Source organism: Agelaius phoeniceus, chromosome 2 (genome assembly GCF_051311805.1).
Source record: "Agelaius phoeniceus isolate bAgePho1 chromosome 2, bAgePho1.hap1, whole genome shotgun sequence".
In the NCBI taxonomy this organism is placed as follows: domain Eukaryota; kingdom Metazoa; phylum Chordata; class Aves; order Passeriformes; family Icteridae; genus Agelaius; species Agelaius phoeniceus.
Window position 1 is genome coordinate 73,647,472 of NC_135266.1, and position 22,006 is coordinate 73,669,477.

The 22,006-nt window shown below is 43.9% G+C and overlaps 2 protein-coding genes across 19 annotated transcripts in view; one reads left to right on the plus strand and one right to left on the minus strand.

Moving 5' to 3' along the window:
* LOC143693362 (uncharacterized) overlaps positions 1–2,589 on the minus strand; it is a 79,353-nt gene extending 76,764 nt beyond the window's left edge. For 5 of the 12 annotated variants that reach the window (XR_013180962.1, XR_013180960.1, XR_013180963.1 and 2 more), the window contains exon 1: positions 1,537–1,659. The gene's annotated coding sequence lies outside the window, so the exon portion shown is untranslated. Of the gene's footprint in view, positions 1–1,536; positions 1,660–1,897; positions 2,036–2,536 lie in introns of those variants that run through there. The other 7 variants (XR_013180958.1, XM_077173894.1, XM_077173898.1 and 4 more) reach the window with 4 other exon arrangements.
* On the plus strand, positions 1,201–13,114 carry LOC129134879 (gap junction beta-6 protein). Of its 7 annotated transcripts, none has more exons than XM_077173890.1 (4): positions 1,690–1,848; positions 2,246–2,325; positions 5,358–5,495; positions 11,301–13,114. In XM_077173890.1, exon 4 carries the CDS (start codon positions 11,323–11,325, stop codon positions 12,112–12,114), a length of 792 nt encoding a protein of 263 aa, XP_077030005.1. In that variant the 5' UTR covers positions 1,690–1,848; positions 2,246–2,325; positions 5,358–5,495; positions 11,301–11,322; the 3' UTR covers positions 12,115–13,114. The 7 variants fall into 7 exon arrangements, with proteins under 7 accessions (XP_054510583.1, XP_054510584.1, XP_077030005.1 ...); XM_077173891.1 differs by having other exon boundaries at positions 1,692–1,848; positions 2,249–2,325; XM_054654608.2 differs by lacking the exons at positions 1,690–1,848; positions 5,358–5,495 and adding an exon at positions 1,201–1,399.
* Positions 13,115–22,006: the final 8,892 nt, after the last annotated feature.

Genomic DNA, 22,006 nt, shown 5'->3' on the forward strand with positions numbered 1-22,006 from the left:
TTACTGAAAAAAAAAAATAAAAATCACCAAACCTCTTTTTGGTGGCAAACACAGCCTAGCGAGGACAGCACAAAACTTAAAATACTCTGCTGAGCTAAACATAACCAATGTTTAAAGTATTTCGCACCTTAAAAGGACACATTTCACTTTTTCAAGGTCAGTGAATCAAGCTGGAAGGTGACTGGAGAGAGAACAACTCATGAGTTCCCGATGTCTCTTCTAAAGCTTTTCTTCCATTAGGAGATGGGCTTTCCCTTTTGCAAAGTGCAGATTCATGACCAGGCCCAGAGCCACCTCCCTTCCTCACACACGCCATACACATGGACCTTGAACGTCATCTGAACACACAACTCCCACAGAAGTCAGCGAGCACAGGTAAACTCAGCCCTCAGATATTTATTGCATGTCTAGCTCAGCATCACATCATATACCTTGGGCCCGGTCCTACAGCTGCTGCAGTGACCCAGTTTCCCTGGGTTCCCCCTGGATGGGGTATAACTAATGAATGGTCCCAGAGCTGATCCAGCTTTTATCAATAGGTTGGATTACAAGCCTCCTCAGATCTCTTCCAACACAAATTTTCCTATGGTCTTAATGTACAGGTTCTGTGGATGTGACTGCAAGGGTAAGAAAGGGTGGGAGGAAAGATGAGCAGCACAGAGACACAGGTTAATGTTTAAAGCACAGCTGATGACGATTTCTTATCTTTCAAGTATTGGACTGTCTGTGATAGAAATTCCTACCTCTTCTTCCTGAATGTGAAATCAAAATTAAGTAACTGATTTTTGCTAAAGATTTCCACAGGGATTACGTGTATTCTAGAAGGTAGAAAGACAAGGCAGTAGAACTTTGTTGGAAGTAATTTATCATAGGGTCCTTATACTCCAAACACACACAAACACAAGAGTTTTTCACCTGAAGTCTGAGCAAATGTCCTGTTTGTCCAGTTGTGGTGTACATTTTCTTTGGAAATTTAGTTAAGAGGTTTACAAATTATTTACTTAATTTGATGTGCCTGTCTACAAGACAGGGTACACAGTTTTGGGCAGGGATTTTTGAACCTGAAGTGAATTGTTTCCTCAGCAACTGTATTCCTTGGAAACAGAAAACTCTCCAAAATAGTTCTTTGCACTGGCAAACACGCACATCTCCGTGAAAGCCTGCGAGTCTGCAGGGCACTGCTCTAGCATTTCAATCGCACTTGGAAAACAAACCCCAAAAAGCCAGAAACTACTGGCTCTTCCCTCTGCGTTTGGCCAGTAGCTCTTTTAATGATTTCCAGGAGAAAAGACCCAGCTTTTTTCTGTCCTAAGGCCCTTCTGACTACCTGGATTCCTCAAGATGGAAACACAACCCTATTATCTTAAATAGATATGCATTTCCCCCGAAAACCCCTCAGGTATCCATTGTTACCTTGATCTCCCTTCCCCTCAGGGTCTCCCCCTACCACCCCAGACCAGCCCTTCCGCGGCAGGAAGCGGGCCTGGGGCGGACACAAGCCCTTCCCACGCCTTGTTTTGGCTCTTTGCTCCTCACCTTGGAAGCCCCGCTAGGCGCAGCCCCCTCAGCGGGGCAGAGCGGCGGGGATGGGCCCCGGGCCCCGCCCCGGCTTCCCACCGCCGCTTCCGCGGGTGGCCGGAGGAGCGGGGCGCGGGCGGGGGCGGGCGAGGGGCGGGCTAAAAGCGGCGGCAGGTGAGCGGGGAGGGACCTTAAAGCTCCGGGGCGGCAAGGCCGGGGCCGCCCGCTCCACAGCCCCTAGCGGAGCCACGTTGATAGGCGCAGCCCGGCCGCGACGCTGGGAGCTCCCGGCGGGGTGAGCGTCCCTCAGCAGCGGGGCCGCTGAGGCAGGTGAGAGGAAGAAGGGAAGGGGCGCGGCGGGGCAGCTCGGCAGCTCCACCGGGCAGCTGATCTCACTTGTTGCGGGGCTGGGGCTGCAGTGGGGCAGCTCCCACCGGGCAGCTGAGGCCGCACTTGTTGCGGGGCCGGGGCCGCGGCGGCGCCGCCGGGAGCTCTGGTGGCGCTGCCCGCCGGGGAGGGAGCGGGGCCGGGCGCGGAGCCGCCGTGTGCGCTGCCCACCCTGCCCCGGCAGGATTTCCCCTGCTCGGCATGGGTGCTCTCTGCTTCCCGTCCCCAGCTTAAGCGCGACGGGGAGTGCTCGAAGCCCTCGAGCAGTTCTGGTGGGGAATGCTCCTGTCTCTGATGGTTACGCGTTTAACTTAAGGCGAAATCTTTATTCACCTCCCAGCAGCTCTCTGTGACCGCGTTATGTGAAGTACGTCCGACCAGCTACGACACCAAGCAAAATCAAGGTTCCTGCAATTACAGGTAATTTGCGACACGCCTACAGATGTTAAGAGAACTGCGGGAAGGTAAACAGCTTGCATCAGTAAAACTGACAGGTCCTGTGAGTGTCTGATCACACACTGGAAACATTCCTTAGAATTACAGGGGGAGTAGGAAATGAGGTGTGAGTCAGAAATAAATGTATTTCTGAGTATCGGGGCTGGATTAGATCGCACAAAGAATGAGTACTTACAGCTTTAAATAAAACCCGAGGGAAGTGCTGGAGTAAGGGCAGGAGTGCTTGCTTAGTGCCTGGCACTAGCTAGGAGCTGGGCATGTTTTGGGCATGACTGGCTTTTCCGTCATCGGGCTTTCCTATATTGGGTGTTACTTTCACAGTCTCTCATGTTGAAGAATCTCTCCCCTGCTCTCAACAGAGGAAATTATTTCCTTGTCTTGTATCCCATTATTTTTCACTATGTGGCCTGAAAATACTCTTGAGACAACAGACAGAGGGTTGCAGGAAGGAAGTGGCCTTTTGTTTTAAGAATGCTCTTTTAAATCCAGGTTTTATAACTTTCATGATCAATGGCTGCATCCTGTATGAAATACTGAGGGTTTGGGATCACCACAGTGTATGTGCGTACACTGAGTCAAAAGCAGAATTAAATATATTTTCATCCTTAATTTTTTTAAAGGAGTTATGTAATTTTTAACATTTCTTGGCCTCCACTGCTTAGCCTGGAAACCCTGCTTGCCAGATGCATCCTTTTAGGAGCCCCAGAGAAAAGACAGTAGGCAGGAGGGTGTGTGTGTGATGATTGGGTTTGATCTGCCTTAGAGAGCAAGGCAGTGGTGGGACGAGCCTCAGCCTGGAAGAAGGTGGTATCTCCGTGTCAACTAGGCATTGCAATGTAAATTTCCAGGCAGGCTTTTCAGCTCATTTCCAGAGTGATGAGGTTACATCTGTACTGCAAGTGTTGGTGTTTGTAGGAGACTTCAGACAATTCCCAGAACTGTCAGTCCCATAATTGTAGGATTGTGAATGTATATGAAGGATTACATATCTCAGAACTTAAAAATTGGACTGTGAAACCCCATGAGTTAGCATACTTCTCTGGAGAAATTGATTCTGTCCTGACAGGACCAGTTCTCTCAATGTGCTGAAGCTAGGCCTCTGACAGTGTTGCTGTTTTGCATCTCTTAATGTGCAATCCAGGTAGATTATTTGGGCAGCCTCATGTATTTTGTGCAAAAAAAGTAATTGTACATTGCAAAATGTCTAGCAGGCTATCTTAGTAGCTGGAAAAATAACAGCACTTTGAGTTATATGTGCAAGTTTGTCACGGTCACTGCATAACCTCTATGGGTACTTGGGAGCAAAGAAGATGCTCTTACAAGTTGATTATTGTGAACACTTCCAGTTAAATCAGTGGTCCCACACACTGTGTGAAATAGGAGCATGTTGAAGCTGTTTTTTTCTTTTGATGTTTTCCCTTGTTCTGTTCCTTGCTGATTTTAATTGTTACTTAATGATGACTGATGAGGTATCTGGAAGGAAAACTGTGACTCTTACCTGGCTAAATACCAGTTTGTGTAAGGAAAAGCTTGAAGTGATGATATATGGGGTGAGATAATATGCTGTCAAAACAGCAGGAATGTAGAAAAAGAGAAGCACGTCCTCTGTTAGTTGATAAAAGAATGTTGAAACTAATTCTATTCCTTATCATACACCTGCATTTCTTCCTGTAATAGAGTTTTGGGCATGACTGGGAATTTCATTTTTCCTAAAAAGGAAAGAGTTACTTTGGACTTCACTCTTGATGAATGAAATAACAAAATACATGCTCAAGGAAAGCTACAGTGCACTGTAAAATGTTAGTGTTTATAAGTTTAAGTTGTGTATGAAAGAAGACAGAGGCTTGTTGATTTTAGAGGAGAGACTTGTAGAGGGACTGTAGACATCTGGCTAGGTGTTGGGGGATGGAAATAGGAATTAGGTAACAGGCTTAAAAGAAAAAGTAACATTCAAAAGTTATTTTGATGACCAGAAGTGGGGTGCAGTATCTCTAAAGCTTTCTTTAAGATATATAGGAAATAGGACACTTGTATCAGTGGAGACCTAGTCCTCAGGAATTCAGCTTTCTTCCAAAGTAAGAAGGTTTAAGCACACTTTGTGAAGGAAAGGTTTACAGGGAAAAATGGCTGAGACAGGCTAAACTCCAGTAGGACTTGTGCTGTCCTTGTTATGCCTTCAAGTGTGACCTCTGATTTCCTGTTTTGTACAAGTGGAATGAATTTTTTGCAGAGATGTTCTGGAGGATAGCAATCTCCAGTTCCACTTGCAGGCTGGTGAAATAGGTATGAATGTGTTCCAAGCATCCTTGGAAAATGACTTAAAAGTTATGTGAGGACATGAATATGGGATAGTCATAAGGGTGTCATTGTGGGCAGAAACTGAACCCTTAAATGGTCTTGATATTTAAGTAGCATAATTTTTTAATAACATTTAACTGCATATGAATTGGGTCCTAATCGGTTGGATTTCTCTGGATTTCTTGCTGGGTTTAATTAGAGCAAAGAATGCCTCCTGTTTTTCTAAACTTGAGTAGAAGGAAAGAACAATGCTTGCAGTGTTCAGACCTGCAACTGTCAGAGGTTTCCTGTTCCTGATTAGTCTTTGCCTGCTCTTGTGTCAAATCAGATATACTGTAATCCCTCTCTTGTGGCTCTTCTCCTCTCCAGTTTCCACTCTGATCTGGAGATAGGTGTTCAGAACAAAGTTTAAGAGCTACTAGAGAATTGCACAGGCTTTTGTGATTGTTAGGCTGCTCCTTTGATCTTTTTCAGCTTTTTAGGAAAGAGTTGTTGATATTCTAGAGTCTTCCAGCTGCATACTCCTTGAAGTTTTTAATATACTGCTGTAAAATTAAAATAGCTGGAAGGCTACCTATTAAAGGATTTTAGTTGCCAAGGTCTAAATTCAAAGCTTTGTCTTCTTGCATTTTGAACTCTGTATTAAAGCTATAGCAAATATTAAAGCTGTATATGTAGGGAGCTCCATTCTTTTTCAGGTGTCAGAAATATCCTGGATGATTGAATTCAAGTTTGGTGCTTCCAGCTTTGAACTGTTACTTATCTGTCTTGGTCCTTTGAGCCTGTGAAGCTTGTAATTGCAGTGGAGCATTTCAGGAGAACAGCCCTGTGAGATGGTGAGATTTTTGTTATCTCTAGTTTAATGTCTGGGAAACTGAGGCATGGGGCAGACTGAAATTAGGTAAGAAGTCTGAGCAAGTTAGCAAGTGATTGCTGTAGCCTGTGTACCCACCTTTCTTGGTGAAATGAAAGGATGCTGTCTTTTGGAAGATGCTAATCTCTATTTATTAGAAGCTTTCTTGCTTCAGCCTTGACAGTGCTGCTGTTCTTGTAGTACAGCACCAAAACTAGCTCAGCAATAGGAATAACAAAATTTACACACTGGCAATTAAGTGCTTGCTGTAAACTAGATACCAGGTTGGCAGGGTGGAGGCATACTGATGCAAAACTACTGAAACCCAGACTAGTGTGTGCTTCAAATCTGAGTAATGACACAGCATTATGCAGCTCTAGGACACCTTGGTGCTGGTTATCACCTCCCCCTATGAGCCCCTGCTCCAGTGCAGCTGTTGAGATCAACAACTGAAGGGAAAGTTGTCTCAGCAGCACATTTGAATGCATGGTGGACCTCAACATGCAGCAGTACTTCTTGTGCAAAGTTGGGTCATAAAATAATTTTGGTAATGATTTTACATCTGTTAGTTTAGATGTTCTGAAGCTTTTCTGTGGCAGCAGTTCTGCATTAAACTGCTTCTCTTGGGTATGTGAGTTGCCTTTGTCCCCAGGTGGGGGGTAAGCAGGGACACTTGAGACCAGTGCTTTTTGGCTTAAAGATTATCTTGGTTAACACATTCCCACGTGGGATAAAGTGACATTTTTCTTGGCAGTCTGCTGATCTTTTATCAGTATCCAGAGGTACTGCTGAAAGTGGTGGAAAGTCACCCTAAACTGGTAACTCCTGGTACACTGTACACTAAAATTTTGATGGAAGTGGAGTCATTGTGAATACCCTCTAAATTTCTGTGTAATTCCAGTACAGTAAATAAATTGGTATCCAAACTGAAGGTGAGAAGGGTATAATCATAGTCTGAATTTGTGCATAAATTAGGGGTCTGTGGACCTCTTCTTGAATGGGACTCCTAGATGTTCCTGTAGCATAAGCAGATACTGTAATACTTGCTTGTGACTACTTGTTTTTCTTGCTCTATAATATCCTATAGCACAAGCACCATGTATGTATGTGACAGAGACACATCTTCTGTTGCTTTTACACCTTCACTGTAGTCCAGCTGTGGATTTAGCCACTGAGTAATGAATTTCCAGTATAACAGTCTTTAACAAAGGAAAATGGTGCCTGTTAACAAGCCAGCTGTACTCATAAACAGGAGAGCTCAGTGATGATTGTCCTCGGTGTTGTGAATTGCAGGGATTTTCACTGGGTGTGTGCACCGTGCTGTGATTGCAGTTTAATGTAGGTTTACAGGAGCTGGCTTTAAAGTAGAAGGCAGTATAGCCATGGCAGCACAGAGCTCAAAATACTGCCCATGAGCTGTAGAACTACAGAAGGCATTAAGCTGTAGTTCTTCTCTTGCTGCTGTTTAGCTTACTGGGGGTGGGGGGAAAAAACCCCCCACAAATCAACAACCAAAAAACCAAACCCCAACTGAAACACCTGCTTATGTGGCTATGTTGTGTGATCATGCAGACCTGGTTCCTTTGTAACTTAACTTTTCAGTCAAGCATGGTGATCTTTTAGGATTGTTTTTAACTGTTAACTGTAACAACCATATCCTGCTGTGGTCCTCTAATTGTTGAATGAAACAGAAGGTACTGCTGGTAGTAGAACAGATATCTATGTGGAGACTTGGAAAAGCTTATTTTCATGCCCAGTTGCAATTTTTGTGAAGGAGAATTTAACATTTAATGCGCTCCCCTGTTAGAAATTATTCTAAATGCTTTGTTACTCAACCTTGCTAATTTCAGCTGTCTTCTGTTCTTCCCAGTTTCTTCCTTTATAACCAATCCCTATACTCATTCCTACTTTATATTTTTTCCCCAAAGTTCACCTAAGCTTTCTTGTCTTTAATGTACCAGCAAACTAGGTAAGTCCTTGGCTGTCTACATACTATTATTTCTGTAAGTATTTGGCAGGATTTGCTCACATAGAAATAGTATCTGGACTGGCCCTCTTAAAATATGACTTACCAACCCATTAAAGGGATGTAATTTTCCTGTTTTCTTCTCCTTTGGTCTGCAAGACAGTTAATATTTTACTTGCTAGTGAAAAAGAAAGCAAGTATTTGAAAGAAAGATAATCAAATCTATGATCAAGGTTCTAGCATTTGAGTGAGTAAAGAGTAAATGAGCCATCACATCAGTAAAGGTGGTTTTAGTAGTGTGAAGGGCCATACTTGGCTAACTTAAATTCTTCTTGGATCACTGTGTCTCTTTGTTGGTGAGGGGGGGACACTTTGGCAGTGTCTGAATTGCCTTTGCTGGATCCTCTGAAGTTGTATTGAGGGGAACTGTTTAAAGCCAGCTAGTAGGAAACAACTGTCGCCAAAGTATTTGGATGGCATTCGGGCTGCCTGGATATGGCATTACAGTCTTTCAGGGAGAAGATAGTGAGACTTCCCTGGTGTCTGACCAGTGCCTGTAGCACTCTGGAGTAGTCCACAAGTCATATGACTCTCCACCAATGTCAAAACAAGCCTGAGAGGCTGTGAGCAAGAAGGGGCAAAGGTTGGTGACTTGCTCAGCAAGCAGAGGGAAGAACCAGTGGATGGTGGCAGGAGGAGCTGAAGAGACAGCTGGAAGATTTGGTAAGGTGTGTGGGAAGGGTGAAGGGAGGAGTGTTTGGACAGATAGGAAAGACAGAGGCTTTTTTGGAAAGGAGAGGAGATGTAACCAGGGGACTCTGGACAAAAGACTGCCTCTTCAAAGTCTGGTGGCTTTTTTTCTTCTTTCTTGATCCAGATACAGACATGTCTTTGCTAGAATTGAAGCACAGATTTTTGGCTTAACAAGCACAATATACTCTCAGAGAATATGGAGCGAGTCAAATGAAGAGGAGTGTTGCCAGTGCCTCTTTCCCACTAACTGCTCATTCTTACCCATGCTTTGCAATTTGCAGCCTGGGGTTTTTGTTGTTGTTGGTTTTTTGGTTTTTTGTTTGTTTTTGTTTGTTTGTTTTGGTTGGGTGTTTTTTTTTAATGTAGCTGTCCTTTTCAGATGATCTGTGGGTCTGTACTGTTAAGCAGATTGATGAAATGGATTAGGTTTAAAAAAACCAAACCAACCAAAACGTACTAGTCCTGCAAAGAACTTATGGACAAGTTGCCTGCTTTATAATGCACCTCCACAAAGTCACAGGAGATGAGCTGTAGTGTGACCTTAGCAGGAAACAGAACCAGGGGGGCTTCTTGAGCTAACTACACACTGGGGAACTTTTATTTTGAATCTCCTTCTGCACAGGGAGGAGGAAACAAATCCGTGTGAAGTTATAACAAAATGGCAGCACTGCTGGTGTGCAGCAAGATGTGAAGCTAAGAAACAGGGCTTATGAGGAGTAGATACATAGGTTTCACTTCACAGCCTTTTCACTCTAAAGGTGGTTGACAGGCAGGGAGAAGAAGATGGAATGACTGAGAAGAGTAAGGACTGTGATGGAGTTACAGGATAGGTGGATAATGTGTGTAATAACACTGTTTGCCTGGTGCCAGTCTTCTACAGGATTTATTTTCAAATGTTCATAAGTATTTCTAGTCATAGTACTTAGTTGTAGTGTCATTTTATAAGTACTGTAATTGCCATATGTCTGTAATAGTAGCAGAGAACACTAAAAAGTTGTAATTGTCCCTCTGTTTAACAATGCAATAATTGCAGAGGAAAATTCTGAAAGAATTTTCATCAATCAGATGACAGAAAAGGAGTAGAAACAGTTAAAAATCCAGCTGATATGTTTAGTAAGGATCCTGTAGTATTAAGGGTCTTTCCTGTGTCCTCATAGGGTTGTTAACCCTAGAGACTCTCTGTAACTGTATGCTAATGAAAAAAGAATCTTCTTGGAAAAAATAACCTAGTAGCATAGCAAGGTAAATCTGTTTCTGTGTGGCTTCAGTCACATAAAGAGGAAATAGCACATAAAGATTGTGCGTCCTGAAGGAGGCTCAGGAAAAGCTCTCTCCAATCTGGCGGAGATCTTTGATCTCCCCCTTGGTTTTCACCTCCTGTAGTATAACCCCACACAGTCAACCAGCAGGATCTGAGTTTATGGAACTAGTGAAGGGAGATTACATTTAAATCCCAGTAACTCAAGGAAAAGATACCATTGTGTTGCGTAACAATTAAGTGTCCTCATTTTCTCTGAGCTGTTGTGTACTTTGATTGATACTCAGTCAATGCATGTGGCTTACTGATTATATGTGTCTCACTGTAAACCAGGAAGGTTTTTGACATTACTCAGAATGGGAGTGTGACGTGGAAGACAACTACAAAATAGTGTCATAATTTTCTTCCTCATGCAGTGTGATCCAGCTCAGAGTCAGGAAAATCTTGTGATTGATATGATGACCTTTTTGCCAATAGCTGCTCTTTATAGCAACTTTGAAAAGATGATTTTGCTTATTGGTGCCTTGTGCTGTAAATGCCAAGGAAATATGTGCTCTGAGATAGAAACAAATTAACAAAGTTGTGAAATAAAAACCTTCATAAGCAATTTCAGAATCAAGAGATCTGTAAGCACTCTTACAGGGTCCTGGCTGATAGGCAAAAGAAGTGCCAGTTTCTTGAATACACAGTAGTTTGCAAACTAATTTTCTGTAAATCCATCTGAAGTGGAGGAGTGTGGGAAGATGGGGTGGAATGCCTCTGAATGCTCTCTGTGAAAAGCTGTTTGTGGAAACTGCAAAAACTCAGATAATTGTGGTGATCCTGAGGAGATCAAAAGGTGAAATTCTTAATTCATTACAGTCATAGCACTTTGAAACTCACTTGCTGGAAACTATTGAATAAGTTGAAAAAGTCTCTGAGCTACTGCTGGCCTGTCTGAACTCTTCAAATGTTGACTATAGCACACTCCCTGCCTCTGAAATATCTCTCCTAATCTAGGACTAATGAAGTCTGTGTTATGAGAGGAAGAAAACTCCAACCTGACATGCATTCACAATGGAGAAGGCCTTATCCACTTACCCTAGGCCCTTTTTGTAGTTAGTGCAAAGAAAAGCAATTTTGGTATGAATCTTAAGCATTGATTTTAAATGTCCAGCTCAAGATGGGTAATGACCAGGATTTTACCTTCAGTGTTTCAAGCTGGTGTGGTGTTTGCTTTGGCTAAGAATGCTGTCACACTCTTTAAACTGGTGAATGCAGGTTATCTAGACCTTCTCATGGAAGATGCAGAGCATCAGCAGTAGTTGCTCAAGGTCTGTCTTTATTGTGGGAATGTACTTAAATCATTATTTACACTCTAAAGATAAGAATAAACTAATTGGCTTTGATTTGTATAGGAATTCTGTCTAACATGTTATTTTTTTAACATAACATCTACCTTTCTTTTGGCTGGTATCTTCTATCATTTTGTTACTGTTTTCAAGCTACTAGAAGTTGTATCTTTTCATTTAAGGCTGTGTTCATCATTTTCCCATCCGTCTTTCTTACTTAATGTAGCATTGGCAAATACACCTAGGAGTCAAATGAATGTGGTGCCATGTGTGTAATCCAGTGTGAAATACTACCTGCTGATATGTGATTAGGTTATCATGTATGACTAGTTGTAGGTAAGCCCACTGCGTCAACAAAACGTTACCACAGCCGGTGAATGTGCTGCAGTTATGATATTGCCTTTATTTTAAACCACATGCTTGCTGGTATTTGTTTCCTGTCTTGATTAATCTTAGTTTTATTTATTTGTCTTGTCTTAGGTCAGAGGATTGAAGCAAGACAATGGATTGGGGAGCTCTGCATACCATTTTGGGAGGTGTAAATAAGCACTCCACCAGTATCGGGAAGATATGGCTCACAGTCCTCTTCATCTTCCGTATCATGATCCTGGTTGTGGCTGCAGAGAGAGTCTGGGGAGATGAACAAGATGACTTTGTCTGCAACACACTTCAGCCTGGCTGCAGAAATGTGTGCTATGATCACTTTTTCCCCATCTCTCACATCAGACTCTGGGCCCTGCAGCTGATCTTTGTCTCCACACCTGCGCTGTTGGTGGCCATGCATGTGGCTTACAGGAGGCATGAGAAGAAAAGGCAGTTCAGAAAAGGAGACCAGAAATGTGAATTCAAGGACATCGAAGAAATTAGGAAACAGAGGTTTCGTATTGAGGGCTCCTTGTGGTGGACGTACACCAGCAGCATCTTTTTCAGACTGGTCTTTGAAGCAGTCTTCATGTACGCGTTTTATTTCATGTACGATGGGTTCCGAATGCCTCGCTTAATGAAGTGTAATGCCTGGCCCTGCCCCAACACTGTAGACTGCTTTGTTTCCCGACCTACTGAAAAGACCGTGTTCACTATTTTCATGATTGCTGTGTCCAGCATTTGCATTCTTTTAAATGTGGCTGAATTATGTTACTTACTGGCAAAGTTTTTCCTCAGAAGGTCTAAAAACGCTGGAAATTCGAAACAGCAACCCAACCATGAGAATAAGGAAGAAACCAAACAAAATGAAATGAATGAGTTAATATCTGATAGCTGCCAGAACACAGTTATAGGGTTTACAAGTAGCTAAGGTGGTGCCAGTGCTGATGTTCACTCTTTTTGGAGTGAATGTTTTATTTAAAGGCTGCAAATGAAATTTGTTGTATGAGACAAAGTTGGGTGAGGTTTTGATGCATAGTGTCAGATGTCGAGTAGGTGCATGTCTGGGAAAAGTCAGGACAGCCTAAACATGTGAAAATTGTGTGAGGATTAAATAGGAAGATACACTTTCCTGTGAGTACCCTTACAAGCTGACTATGACAAGTGGGAAGCCCTCTGCTACCTTCATGCTGACACAGCTCCTGAAAACTAAATGCAATGGCAATAAGAACAAAACTCTTTCCAAGCTAGGTATCCTAGTAATACAAGATGTTTTGTAATAGTGATAGTTTTTACTTGTGAACTGATGATTAAAATATTTTTCTAAAATCTAAGATTCCATGTTACTTAAGGTGTTATAGTACACAACTGACTGTGTTTTATTTCTTAACCAGGCATATGCAGATGAACGCTGTAATACCATATTCATAGGGAGGAGACAACAATAGGCTTACATACACCTTCACAGCTTTGCAAGTGCTGCTTGAGTCTGGGCAGGTAGCTTGAGATGCTTGTATACACACTGCTGGCTGTAGGGGAATTGTTTGAAAGCCCACCAGTGTGGACAATTGAGGTACCTAGATTCTGAATGCAAACTCCTGCCTAAAAACAGCACTAAAATATAGTTACAGCCTATGTAGACTTGTTTAAACAGCTAGCAGACCTGGTAATTGTACCAATTTCTTAATTGCATACTGTCAGTTTTATAGCAACTTACATAAGTTTATGTAGATGGTTTTTTCTCTAATGTATTAGCTGTTTCTTTATACTGTATCACATCGTGGAATTTTTTTGTTTTGATTTGTTTGCTTTTTTGTAGTAGACTGATGGTGCTGTTATGAGACTAGAGTCTGTCTGGTTTCAAGGACATGGAAAAGTATTCCTGGAAATGAAGCGAGTCTTCCGAATAAAAGGCAAACACTTAAACCTTTCTTAGTGAAGTGAGAGTCTATATGTGAATGCTAGGCAATATTTTAAGTAGGAACTTACAAAAACTTTTTCAAGTAGAGACTCTACATCCAAAGTGCACATAACCCCTAGGCACCTCTCATTCCCATCCAGGGCACTGATGCCCTAATTCTATTGTCCATACTCTAATGGAGATAGACAGGAAACTCTGAGTGCATGGCAGTATATGGCTGCGGGAGGGGTGTGCTTGTGAAAGCAGGGGAACCTGAGAGTCAGAGGTGGGTGCAATGCAAAACAGCTATATTGCCTTGTGTCTTCCTGTTTTGGGCCACTTCTCATCAGCATGGATACACTGACCTCGGTAGAGCTAAGTTTTGGGACTTGGTTTGTTTGTCATCATTTTACAAATGGATTGGCCTCACTATCTTTCTATAATGGAACTACTCTTCCAAGGTGGAGAACAAAGAGCAGGTATCCTTAGGAGCAGATATTGCAGAGTGCCCTTTTCCTCATGCTGTTGTATCACACTTCTTACAGGTGCCAGCACAGCTCTGAAGGAGGGCAGGTGTCCATGCTGTAAGAGAGCTTCAGTGGGTTGGTTGTTTTATTTGTGACTAGTAAAACCCTAACAGGGAGCAGGCACAAACAACAGGAGAGAGAAAATACCTAGAGTCAGCTCTGTCCCTGCATGAGGGCGTGAGCTGAGCCCTGCCATTTATCTGTTCTCTTCCACTGGCAAACTCCTGATCTTTCCTGCCTTCACAGCACATTTTCTTTTTTAATCACTGTTGTGAAAAGAAATTGCTGCTAGTCTTCTAAATGTGTCTACCAACAAGCTTGAGGAAAAAGTATACACAACTATAGTATACTAGTGTTTATTATTCTCTCTGGAGCTTTAAGGAAGCTGATCCCTTAGGGTCAGGAAGGTGGGTGCTCAGGCTGTACCTTGCTGGATCATTGCCCAGGCTGCCCAGGTGCACAAGCAGAGTGATGGTTCCAGGGTGTGAAGATACAGCTACTTTTCTTCCAGGAACATGTTTCATGGAACAACTTGAGACTTGACTTCCATCTGGGACATCTGTGGATCACGTACCATATTGTCAATATGAATGGAGATCAGTTAATAATTATGCCTGTGTCTTACCTCCTTAGTGATCAATTTGAATTAGCCCTATGCTGCATGCCAATAAACCTGTGAAGCTCCTTGAGGTAGATATGTTTTCCTCAAAAGGAGGAGGGGTTGTTTTTCTTGGTCTATGATAAAATGCAGGCCTGCAAAAGCCCAAATGGGGATATGATGATAGCTCTCTCTGTGGTTTTTCTTTTCCTGCTCACAAGTTTTCAAACAGCGAGTTCTATTCCAGCAGTTAGCTTTTTCTAGAACGTCAGTTCCATTCCTGTTTTTCTTTTCATCCTGAGTAAGTGGGCAAAGTTTCAATGAAAAAATTGGTTGTCTGCAGTCCTTTGTAGGCCAGCACAAGTCTGTGTGTGGCCATGCTGTAAATGGATTTGGGTTGGCTGGACATTTCCTGCGTGGTAGCAGGACCTGGTAAGGTGCAGTCTGGCAACACTGCCCTGTTGCTGTGGTGTCCTGGCAGCCAGATGGGTTGGGAACAAATGTGCAAGTCCCATCGAATCTGCACCAAGGGCAGCTGTAAATCAAGGAGCCAGAGCTGATCCAAGGCTTCGCTAGCACTAAAGCTATTGATCATCTCAGCAGGCAAGACCAGTTGTGACTGATGTGTTTGGCTGAAATATTTCTTCTCATTCTATGTACCATACTCATTATGAACACTCTCCTCTGAAATATCCCTAATTTCTGTTACTGCCAAGGTAAAGTCTCTGACAGTTTCAGTGCTCTCTTTAAATAATTCCTAGTAGATGGCACCATGATGAAATGACAGCTTTAGTGACTTGTTTCTCCAAGTCACCTTTCCCCTGCCTGCTGCATTTTATGGCCTCAGTAGAGGAGGCAGCTGTGTTTAATAGGGTCACAGTTAACCCTGTCTGCAGGGAAAAGCCGAGCTGCTTTTCTTGGTTTCCAATTCCTGTGCCTTTCCCTATTGGCTGAGGCTGTCTGGGGCTGTTCTGAACTGCCAAGCACGCCTGCCCCCACACATTCTCTGTGCTTGCCCTTGCTCCTGCCCTGCAGCCATCCCTCCAGGAGAGGGTCTCCCCAGCCCTCTAACTCTCTCACCTACTGGTGACTGGGTTATGCTCTACTGGCACCACCAGTAGTTCAGCTAGTTTTCTCTGATGGCAGCTGGCTCAACTGTCTCTGCCTATCCCTGCAGCTGTTACCCACCCTGTGATTTCTCCTTTGTTATGCCTGGGGCAGAGATTGCTTAAATTGGTTTTGATGCCAAACAATTAATCAGAGCCTCTGGAAAAGCTCTCTTGAAAATTCCCTGCATCCCTTCCCACCTTCTTGTCTTGCTGTCCTTTCAATAGGCAGGAGCTCTGACTGCCTGCAAGTGCAGCAGCACTGGCAGCTGGACTCTATTCCTGTTATGCATCGTGGCCCTTGACTCCAGCACCCTGCTCCATCCTTCACTCTCCCTCTCAGCCCAGCCCCATTGCAACTTTGACTCTGTTTTTCCATTGACCTAGGCCCATCCCAGCAACCCTGCATGCCAAAGACCTAAAAGCAAACGAGACCAGCTGTGGGATGGTCTGAACTCACTCTCCTCCTTTTGCACACTCAGGCTGCCTCCCCTGTGCCAGGTGCTGCAGCCATGAGCTCTTTGCTGCCAGATTAGAGTCACTTAGGCTCCCCAGCCCTTTTTGTGGTGTGTGTTGTGTCAGCCCAGTGCCTCAGCTACCCTTGCCCTGCAAGAATGTGCTGGGAAGCACTGCCACAGCCAACAAAAGGCAGACCCCTGCTCCTAACTGCCTGCTATGTTTTTCTATTGCCACTATTAACTGTATTCCCCTTACCAAGCCAAAGCTGTATCACAATCCTGCTGAAATAAATCTTTCATAGAATTATAGAATAGTTTACCATCTCTCTGAGCAACCTGTTCAAGTGTTTCACCACCATTATAAAAAATGTCATCCTTATATCTCTCCTAGTCTGAATCTGCCCTCCTTTAGTTTAAAACCATTACCCTTGTCCTACTGTAACAGGCCCTGCTAAAAAGTTCACCACCATCTTTCTCATAAGCTCCTTTTAAGTACTAAAAGGCTGCAAAAAAGTCTCCTTGGAGCCTTCCTTCTCCAGGCTGAACAGTCTTAATTCTTTCAGCCTGTCTTCACAGGAAAACCCTTCCATTCCTCTGATCATTTTTGTGGCCCTCCCCTAGACCCACTCCAACAGGTCCACACCTTTGCTGCTCTGGAGACTTCAGAGCTGGATCTAGCACTGCAGGTGGGCTCTGAGCAGAGCAGAGGGGCAGAATCCCCTCCCTGGCCCTGCTGCCCACTCTGCTTTGGATGCAGTCCAGGACACCACGGGCTTCTAGGCTGTGGGAGCACACTGACAGCTTGTGTCCAGTCTCTCACCCAGCAGCACCACCAAGTCCTCTGCAGGGCTGCTCTCAATCCCTTCATCCTATGGATACTAGAGTTGCCCTGACCCAGGCTGGCTTTGTTGAACTTCGTGAGGTTCCTATGGGCCCACTTCTTGAGCTTGTCCAGGTCCCTCAGGTGTGTCATTTGAAAACTTGTTTTAGGGTATACTTAATCCCATTGTGTATTTCTGATATCACTGATGGAGATATTACAAAATATTCTGAGTTCGAAGAAACCCACAAGGACCATGAAGTTCAACTCTTAAGTGAATGGCCCATATTCAAACAGACCACCTTGGTGTTTGTAGCACTATGCTCTAACCAACTGAGATAATCTCAGTGGCTCAAATTACAGGTCATATGGTTTCAAACCACCTGCCATGGCAGAGGAAAGGGGATTTTAAACAGTCTGGTCCTGATATGGAGGTGGTCCCTGAGGGACACTACTTTTTACCAATTTCTATTGGGACATTCAACCACTGACCACTCCTTTTTGGATATGACCATCCCAACCTATTCCTCATCTACTGAACAGCATACCCATTAAATCCACCTCTCCATTTCAGAGAGAAGGATGTTGTGAGTGGACTGTGCCAAAGGCCTTACAGAAATGCAGGTAAATGACACGTGTAGCTCTTCCCTGGTCACCCCATCACAGAAGGCCTCTGGGTCTGTCATGCAGGACTTGCCCTTGGTGAAGCTGTGCTGGCTGTTTCAAATCACCTCCCTGTCCTCCATGTGCCTTAGCACAGCTGTGTTCTCAGAGAGCATGGCCTCTGAAGCCAGAGGGATTGTCAGGATGAGATCCTACCCCGCACTGGCCACTGCTGTCCCCACAGGTGGGCCCATGGGCAGAGACCATCTCCACCACAGCGAACTTCTTCACAGGGACATTGCATGGGCTGCAGTGAGAGCGTGACTGGTGTGGCAGCCTTTCCCCTGCCAGAGGAGTGTCTATGCCCTTTCCCTGAAGCGCCCTGCATTGTCAGGCTTGTACTTCTCCGCTTAGGCATGTAAAGGTGAATGGCCTCCCCTTCAACTTCCACAGAAGCTGAAAATCAGCTTCACAAAAAAAGATGGGGGTGGGGTACAAATAACATTTCTGCAGGTTCCCGCCTGCTCACCCCTGCAGCCCTGACACTGTTCTGGAGTATGACTGCTTCTCCAGCACGCACGCAGAACTTCTCCAGAAAGCAGCACCCAGCGCTGTGATTGGCACACAAAGCAATGGACAGGTGGGTCCGTGGGAGGAAAAGGCAGGGAGAGGTTCTTGCAGAGCCCTGACTCAGCCATCAAGTCCCAGCAAGGGCCCCAGTCAGCACCCTGTCTTATCCCTGGCAAGAGGCATATGGACAGGAGTGCCACTCCCTGCACCTTGTCACCATGGCCATCTCCTGCCTGAGCTGCTAGGACACCCATCAATGTCAGAATTTGCATTTCAGCCTCCCCACACCCACCAGCACTCTGAACATCAGCTTGGCCCTTTCTGAAAGCTTGCAGATATTTCAGATCCAAAGCTCCTCACTGTCACTCAGCAAATCCCTGTTGATTCCAAGCAGGCTTGGGCCGGGCCCTTAGGAAGGGCGTAACTCCTTAAAAACACTGCAATACCACCCAGACGCTTTCTGCACTCCCCTTTTGCAACACCAGTCCCATTTCACACAGCAGCTATTACCTGCTGGCGGCAGATCTCCATGTTGGATTTGTAATTCCTGCCGGCAGTGATGGTGCCCTGGTGCTGGGCAGGCTGCAGAGCCTACACTGATGTGTGGTCGTGCTCCCACAGCCACTTCAGCCACTTCCAGTTTCTGCTGGTGGCTGCAGAAAAGACTTCATTACTTAGAGGAGGAGGGGGAGAGCTCCCTAGAATGTTCTGGCTTAACAAATCCAAGAGTCTTTTTTTCTCCTGCTGTGTTGGATGTTGGGTAGCCATTTATTTGTGTATGAGCCCCTGAATCAGAGAAGTTTGGGACAGCAAGATCAGTAAAGCAGGAAGGTTTTACACCCTGCTGGTTCCCAACCCAACAGAACTCTTAGTCCATGGCAGTCAGGCTATTTGACTTCCTTCAGACCCAGAGGCAAAGCTGGTTCTGCTCCTAACAATCCAGAGCAGCAAGCTGCAGCCTTTCTGTATTAGCAAAACCACAGTGCAGTCCTGGCTAATCTAACTTCTCCCAATATTTTACACCACCATCTCATTGTTATAATTTACATGATGCACCTCTCAGGCCAGTGACCCATCTCAGTGATGCCTTTGGGACATCTGGGAAATTTATTAAACAATATCTGGCAAGTATTAAACAACGATGACACCATATAAATCATGACAATGGCCTCGGGAAAGAGTCCTTTGATGCCACCTAGGACATGTGAAAACCCTGGAAAGAAAAGCAAATGGTGAACCCCGTGGTCCAGGTAAAACTCCCAGTATGTCCCTGGGGCTAAAGTTCACAATAGTGAACCTGGAATGGCTTTTGCAGCTTTTAGCCAGATGTGAGTGACACAGGAGGGAGAATTTAATCCTGTTATTAGGAATGATGGCTTGGGTTTAATTAAAATATTAAATATTAAATATTAAAATATTGCCCAGGTAGGCACAGAGTATGTTCAGTTGAGGGTAATAAACATTTGAAAGCATCCAAGAGAGGCTGTCAGAAAAAATTGCCACACTCAGCTATTTACTCCATTTTCGGTTAGTTATCTGGTAAAAATTTAACTAGTTCACCAGTCCCTGCAAAGTTTCCCAGAGCAGATAAGGCTTGTGCAGAGAGCAACATTCATGTCTCCCACACCACAGCTGTCCAAATGGGGCTGAACCCAGCTCTGATCCCACAGTTCCAAAGGGAGGAATAATGAAAATAATAGTTCATATTGACACAGAATAAGTATAGCAAAAAAGTAGGATTCCTAGCAAATGTTTTAAAACCTCAGTTAAGGACTCAAGTTTTGTTTTGGCATCCCTTATAATTACTTATGTTTAAAGGGATATTTCAGCAGAAGAGACTGACAGAAGATAAAATCATTAGGTGCTGAAAGAGAAGTTTGGATCAGAAAAGAACTAAGGTACATTGAGGAAAGATCTTTTTCCCAGAAGCACTATGATAGGTGAAAAATAAAATTAATTTCAAGGAAAGATTTTAACTCCTCATCCAACTCACTGGTTTCCAGTGGCTTGAACACCTTCAGGAACAAGAACTGTCTAGATAATTATATCACCCAGTTGTGCTGGTGGGTGGGAGGCAGGTTCAGCTGTCCTTGGGGGTCAGAAACCTAAAGGGGGCTCTCAAAGACACACGTGATTTCTGGCACAGAGCTGGAAAGTGTGTCCACACCCAGCAGAGGTGAGAAGTGATGACCAGAAACGCCTTCCTTTTTCTTGGTAATTGTAAGGAAAAAGAGCAGCATCAATGAAGTAACTTCTTCACTTGTTCACAGATGCATGAAACTGATAACGTGGAACTTCATTTACTATGCATTATTTCACAGGAATTAGAGCTGAAAGGGGAATGCTGCATAACTCAGTTTTACCTCCTCACAGCCAAGAGGGATAACCTTGATTCCGAGCTTATTTTTGTGTTTATCCACTGCTTATTGTAAAGATTAAAGTCGTGCTGGAGCTTCCTCTGCAGGGAGAGCCTGACTTGCCAAACTGCCACCCACGCTTTGTCCCTCTGGCATTTCTCCTGTTCTTCCCAGCACCGAAGTGGGGTTTATATGGAAGTTATATGGGGTTACACGGAGAAACCCCTTGTCCATCCCTCTGGTCCCTCCAGCAACAGCAGAGAGAAGATGAACAACATCCACAGGGGATAGTGGAAGCCATCCAGTGAATTTAAGTGCCTGGAGGGCTGGGTGGTAGCTGGATAGGGGTTTCCTTTATTACAGCTCTGAACTGAGTAGGTGTCTGACATCTGTTTAAATCCTATAAGTACCTAAATAGTCTCTTGGATCTCATCCCAAAACCTATCTAACCCCTTTATCACTGTGTAGGAAACCCTGACTGGCAGTCAAAGACATCCTACCAGCTAATCACCAACCAAAGGGAACACTTCACAGCCTCTGGAGGACCGACCTGTGCAGCTGTACGTCCTTGGCCCAAATGGTCTTGTGACATCACCTAGTTCACACACAATTCACCAGCTTAATTTACTCCTCTGCAAGCTAGCTCTCACTTTTTTTCTTCTTCTTCTTCTTTTTTTTTTTTCTTTTTAAACAGTTCTGGTATTTTGCAGTGTCATTCACCAAAGAGCTGGAAGGTATTATCCAATCGACCACTGAAGAATAGCCAGCTATTAAACATGATTAAAAGCCAGCAGAAAATGTATTGTTTCTTGATGGATCTGTTAGAAAGATAGGAAGAAATGTTACTTTTTTACACACTTACTAACCAATGAAAAAAGGTGAATATTAGAAATAAGATGTCACAATCTGCAAATCTGAAGCAGCATCAAATTCACCTGGATCATACTTCAGTTGTATTTGACTTGAAGAATGCTTGAAGAATAAGGGCTACCTGTTCTTGCTTGAGCATTTCCTGGATCAGAAAGGCTGCTTTGATTAACTAAATTAATTTTGTATTTATCTTGATAAAATCCTGGAAAATTCCTGTGGTAGATATATTTCAATTAACCTTGGTTACATAATTTTAGCTTATTTTGGTAAGCTGTCAGTGCTGCAAAACCAATTTGAATGTTGGGTAAATTCTCAGCATTACCAAGCCCAGCAATACTGACAGCAAAAGCCCAAATTTTTGTTATTTTGGGCTATAATTGAACTATAATTTTCAGAGGGTAGAAGAGACCACTGAGGACTGAAACATGTTGCTGAAGTGATTCCTTTAGACTGCAAGGTTCAAACCCACATGTCCATCTAACCTCAGGAGAAAGAGGTGACATACCTCCCCCACTGCACAGCTCACAAGCTGTCCTGGGCTGTGGTATAGAAATGTAAGCCTTTCCAGAATGTGGTGGATTTCAGAAATCTGGCCAGTAACTTCTGGGCCTAATTGGAGAGTATTTAGACAACTTTCCCCATCTCTTCCTTTGCTCTCTGGAATTTCAAAGGGAGCACAAGCTGTTTTATTCCTGGAGCCGTACTGTGGCCTCTCTGTCATAGCACGTGTCAAATAAGCAAAAACAAAAATAATAATTAATTTAGCTATTTTTAGAGATCATGCTGTGACTTTCACATCAGCAGGCAGTGCTATTACATTACTGGGTAGTGCTGAAAGTGTACTGAGTACCACGGAAAAGGAAAAAGAGATGCAAATACAATTTACCAGGCCAACTGGAGCTGTACGTAGCTAAAAGGGCATGAACAATCTTGTTTTTTATGCCCTTATGTTTTTTATTTCATGTCTCTGAAGTTATAGACATGCATGGAATTTTGCTGACTTACAGGCAAAAT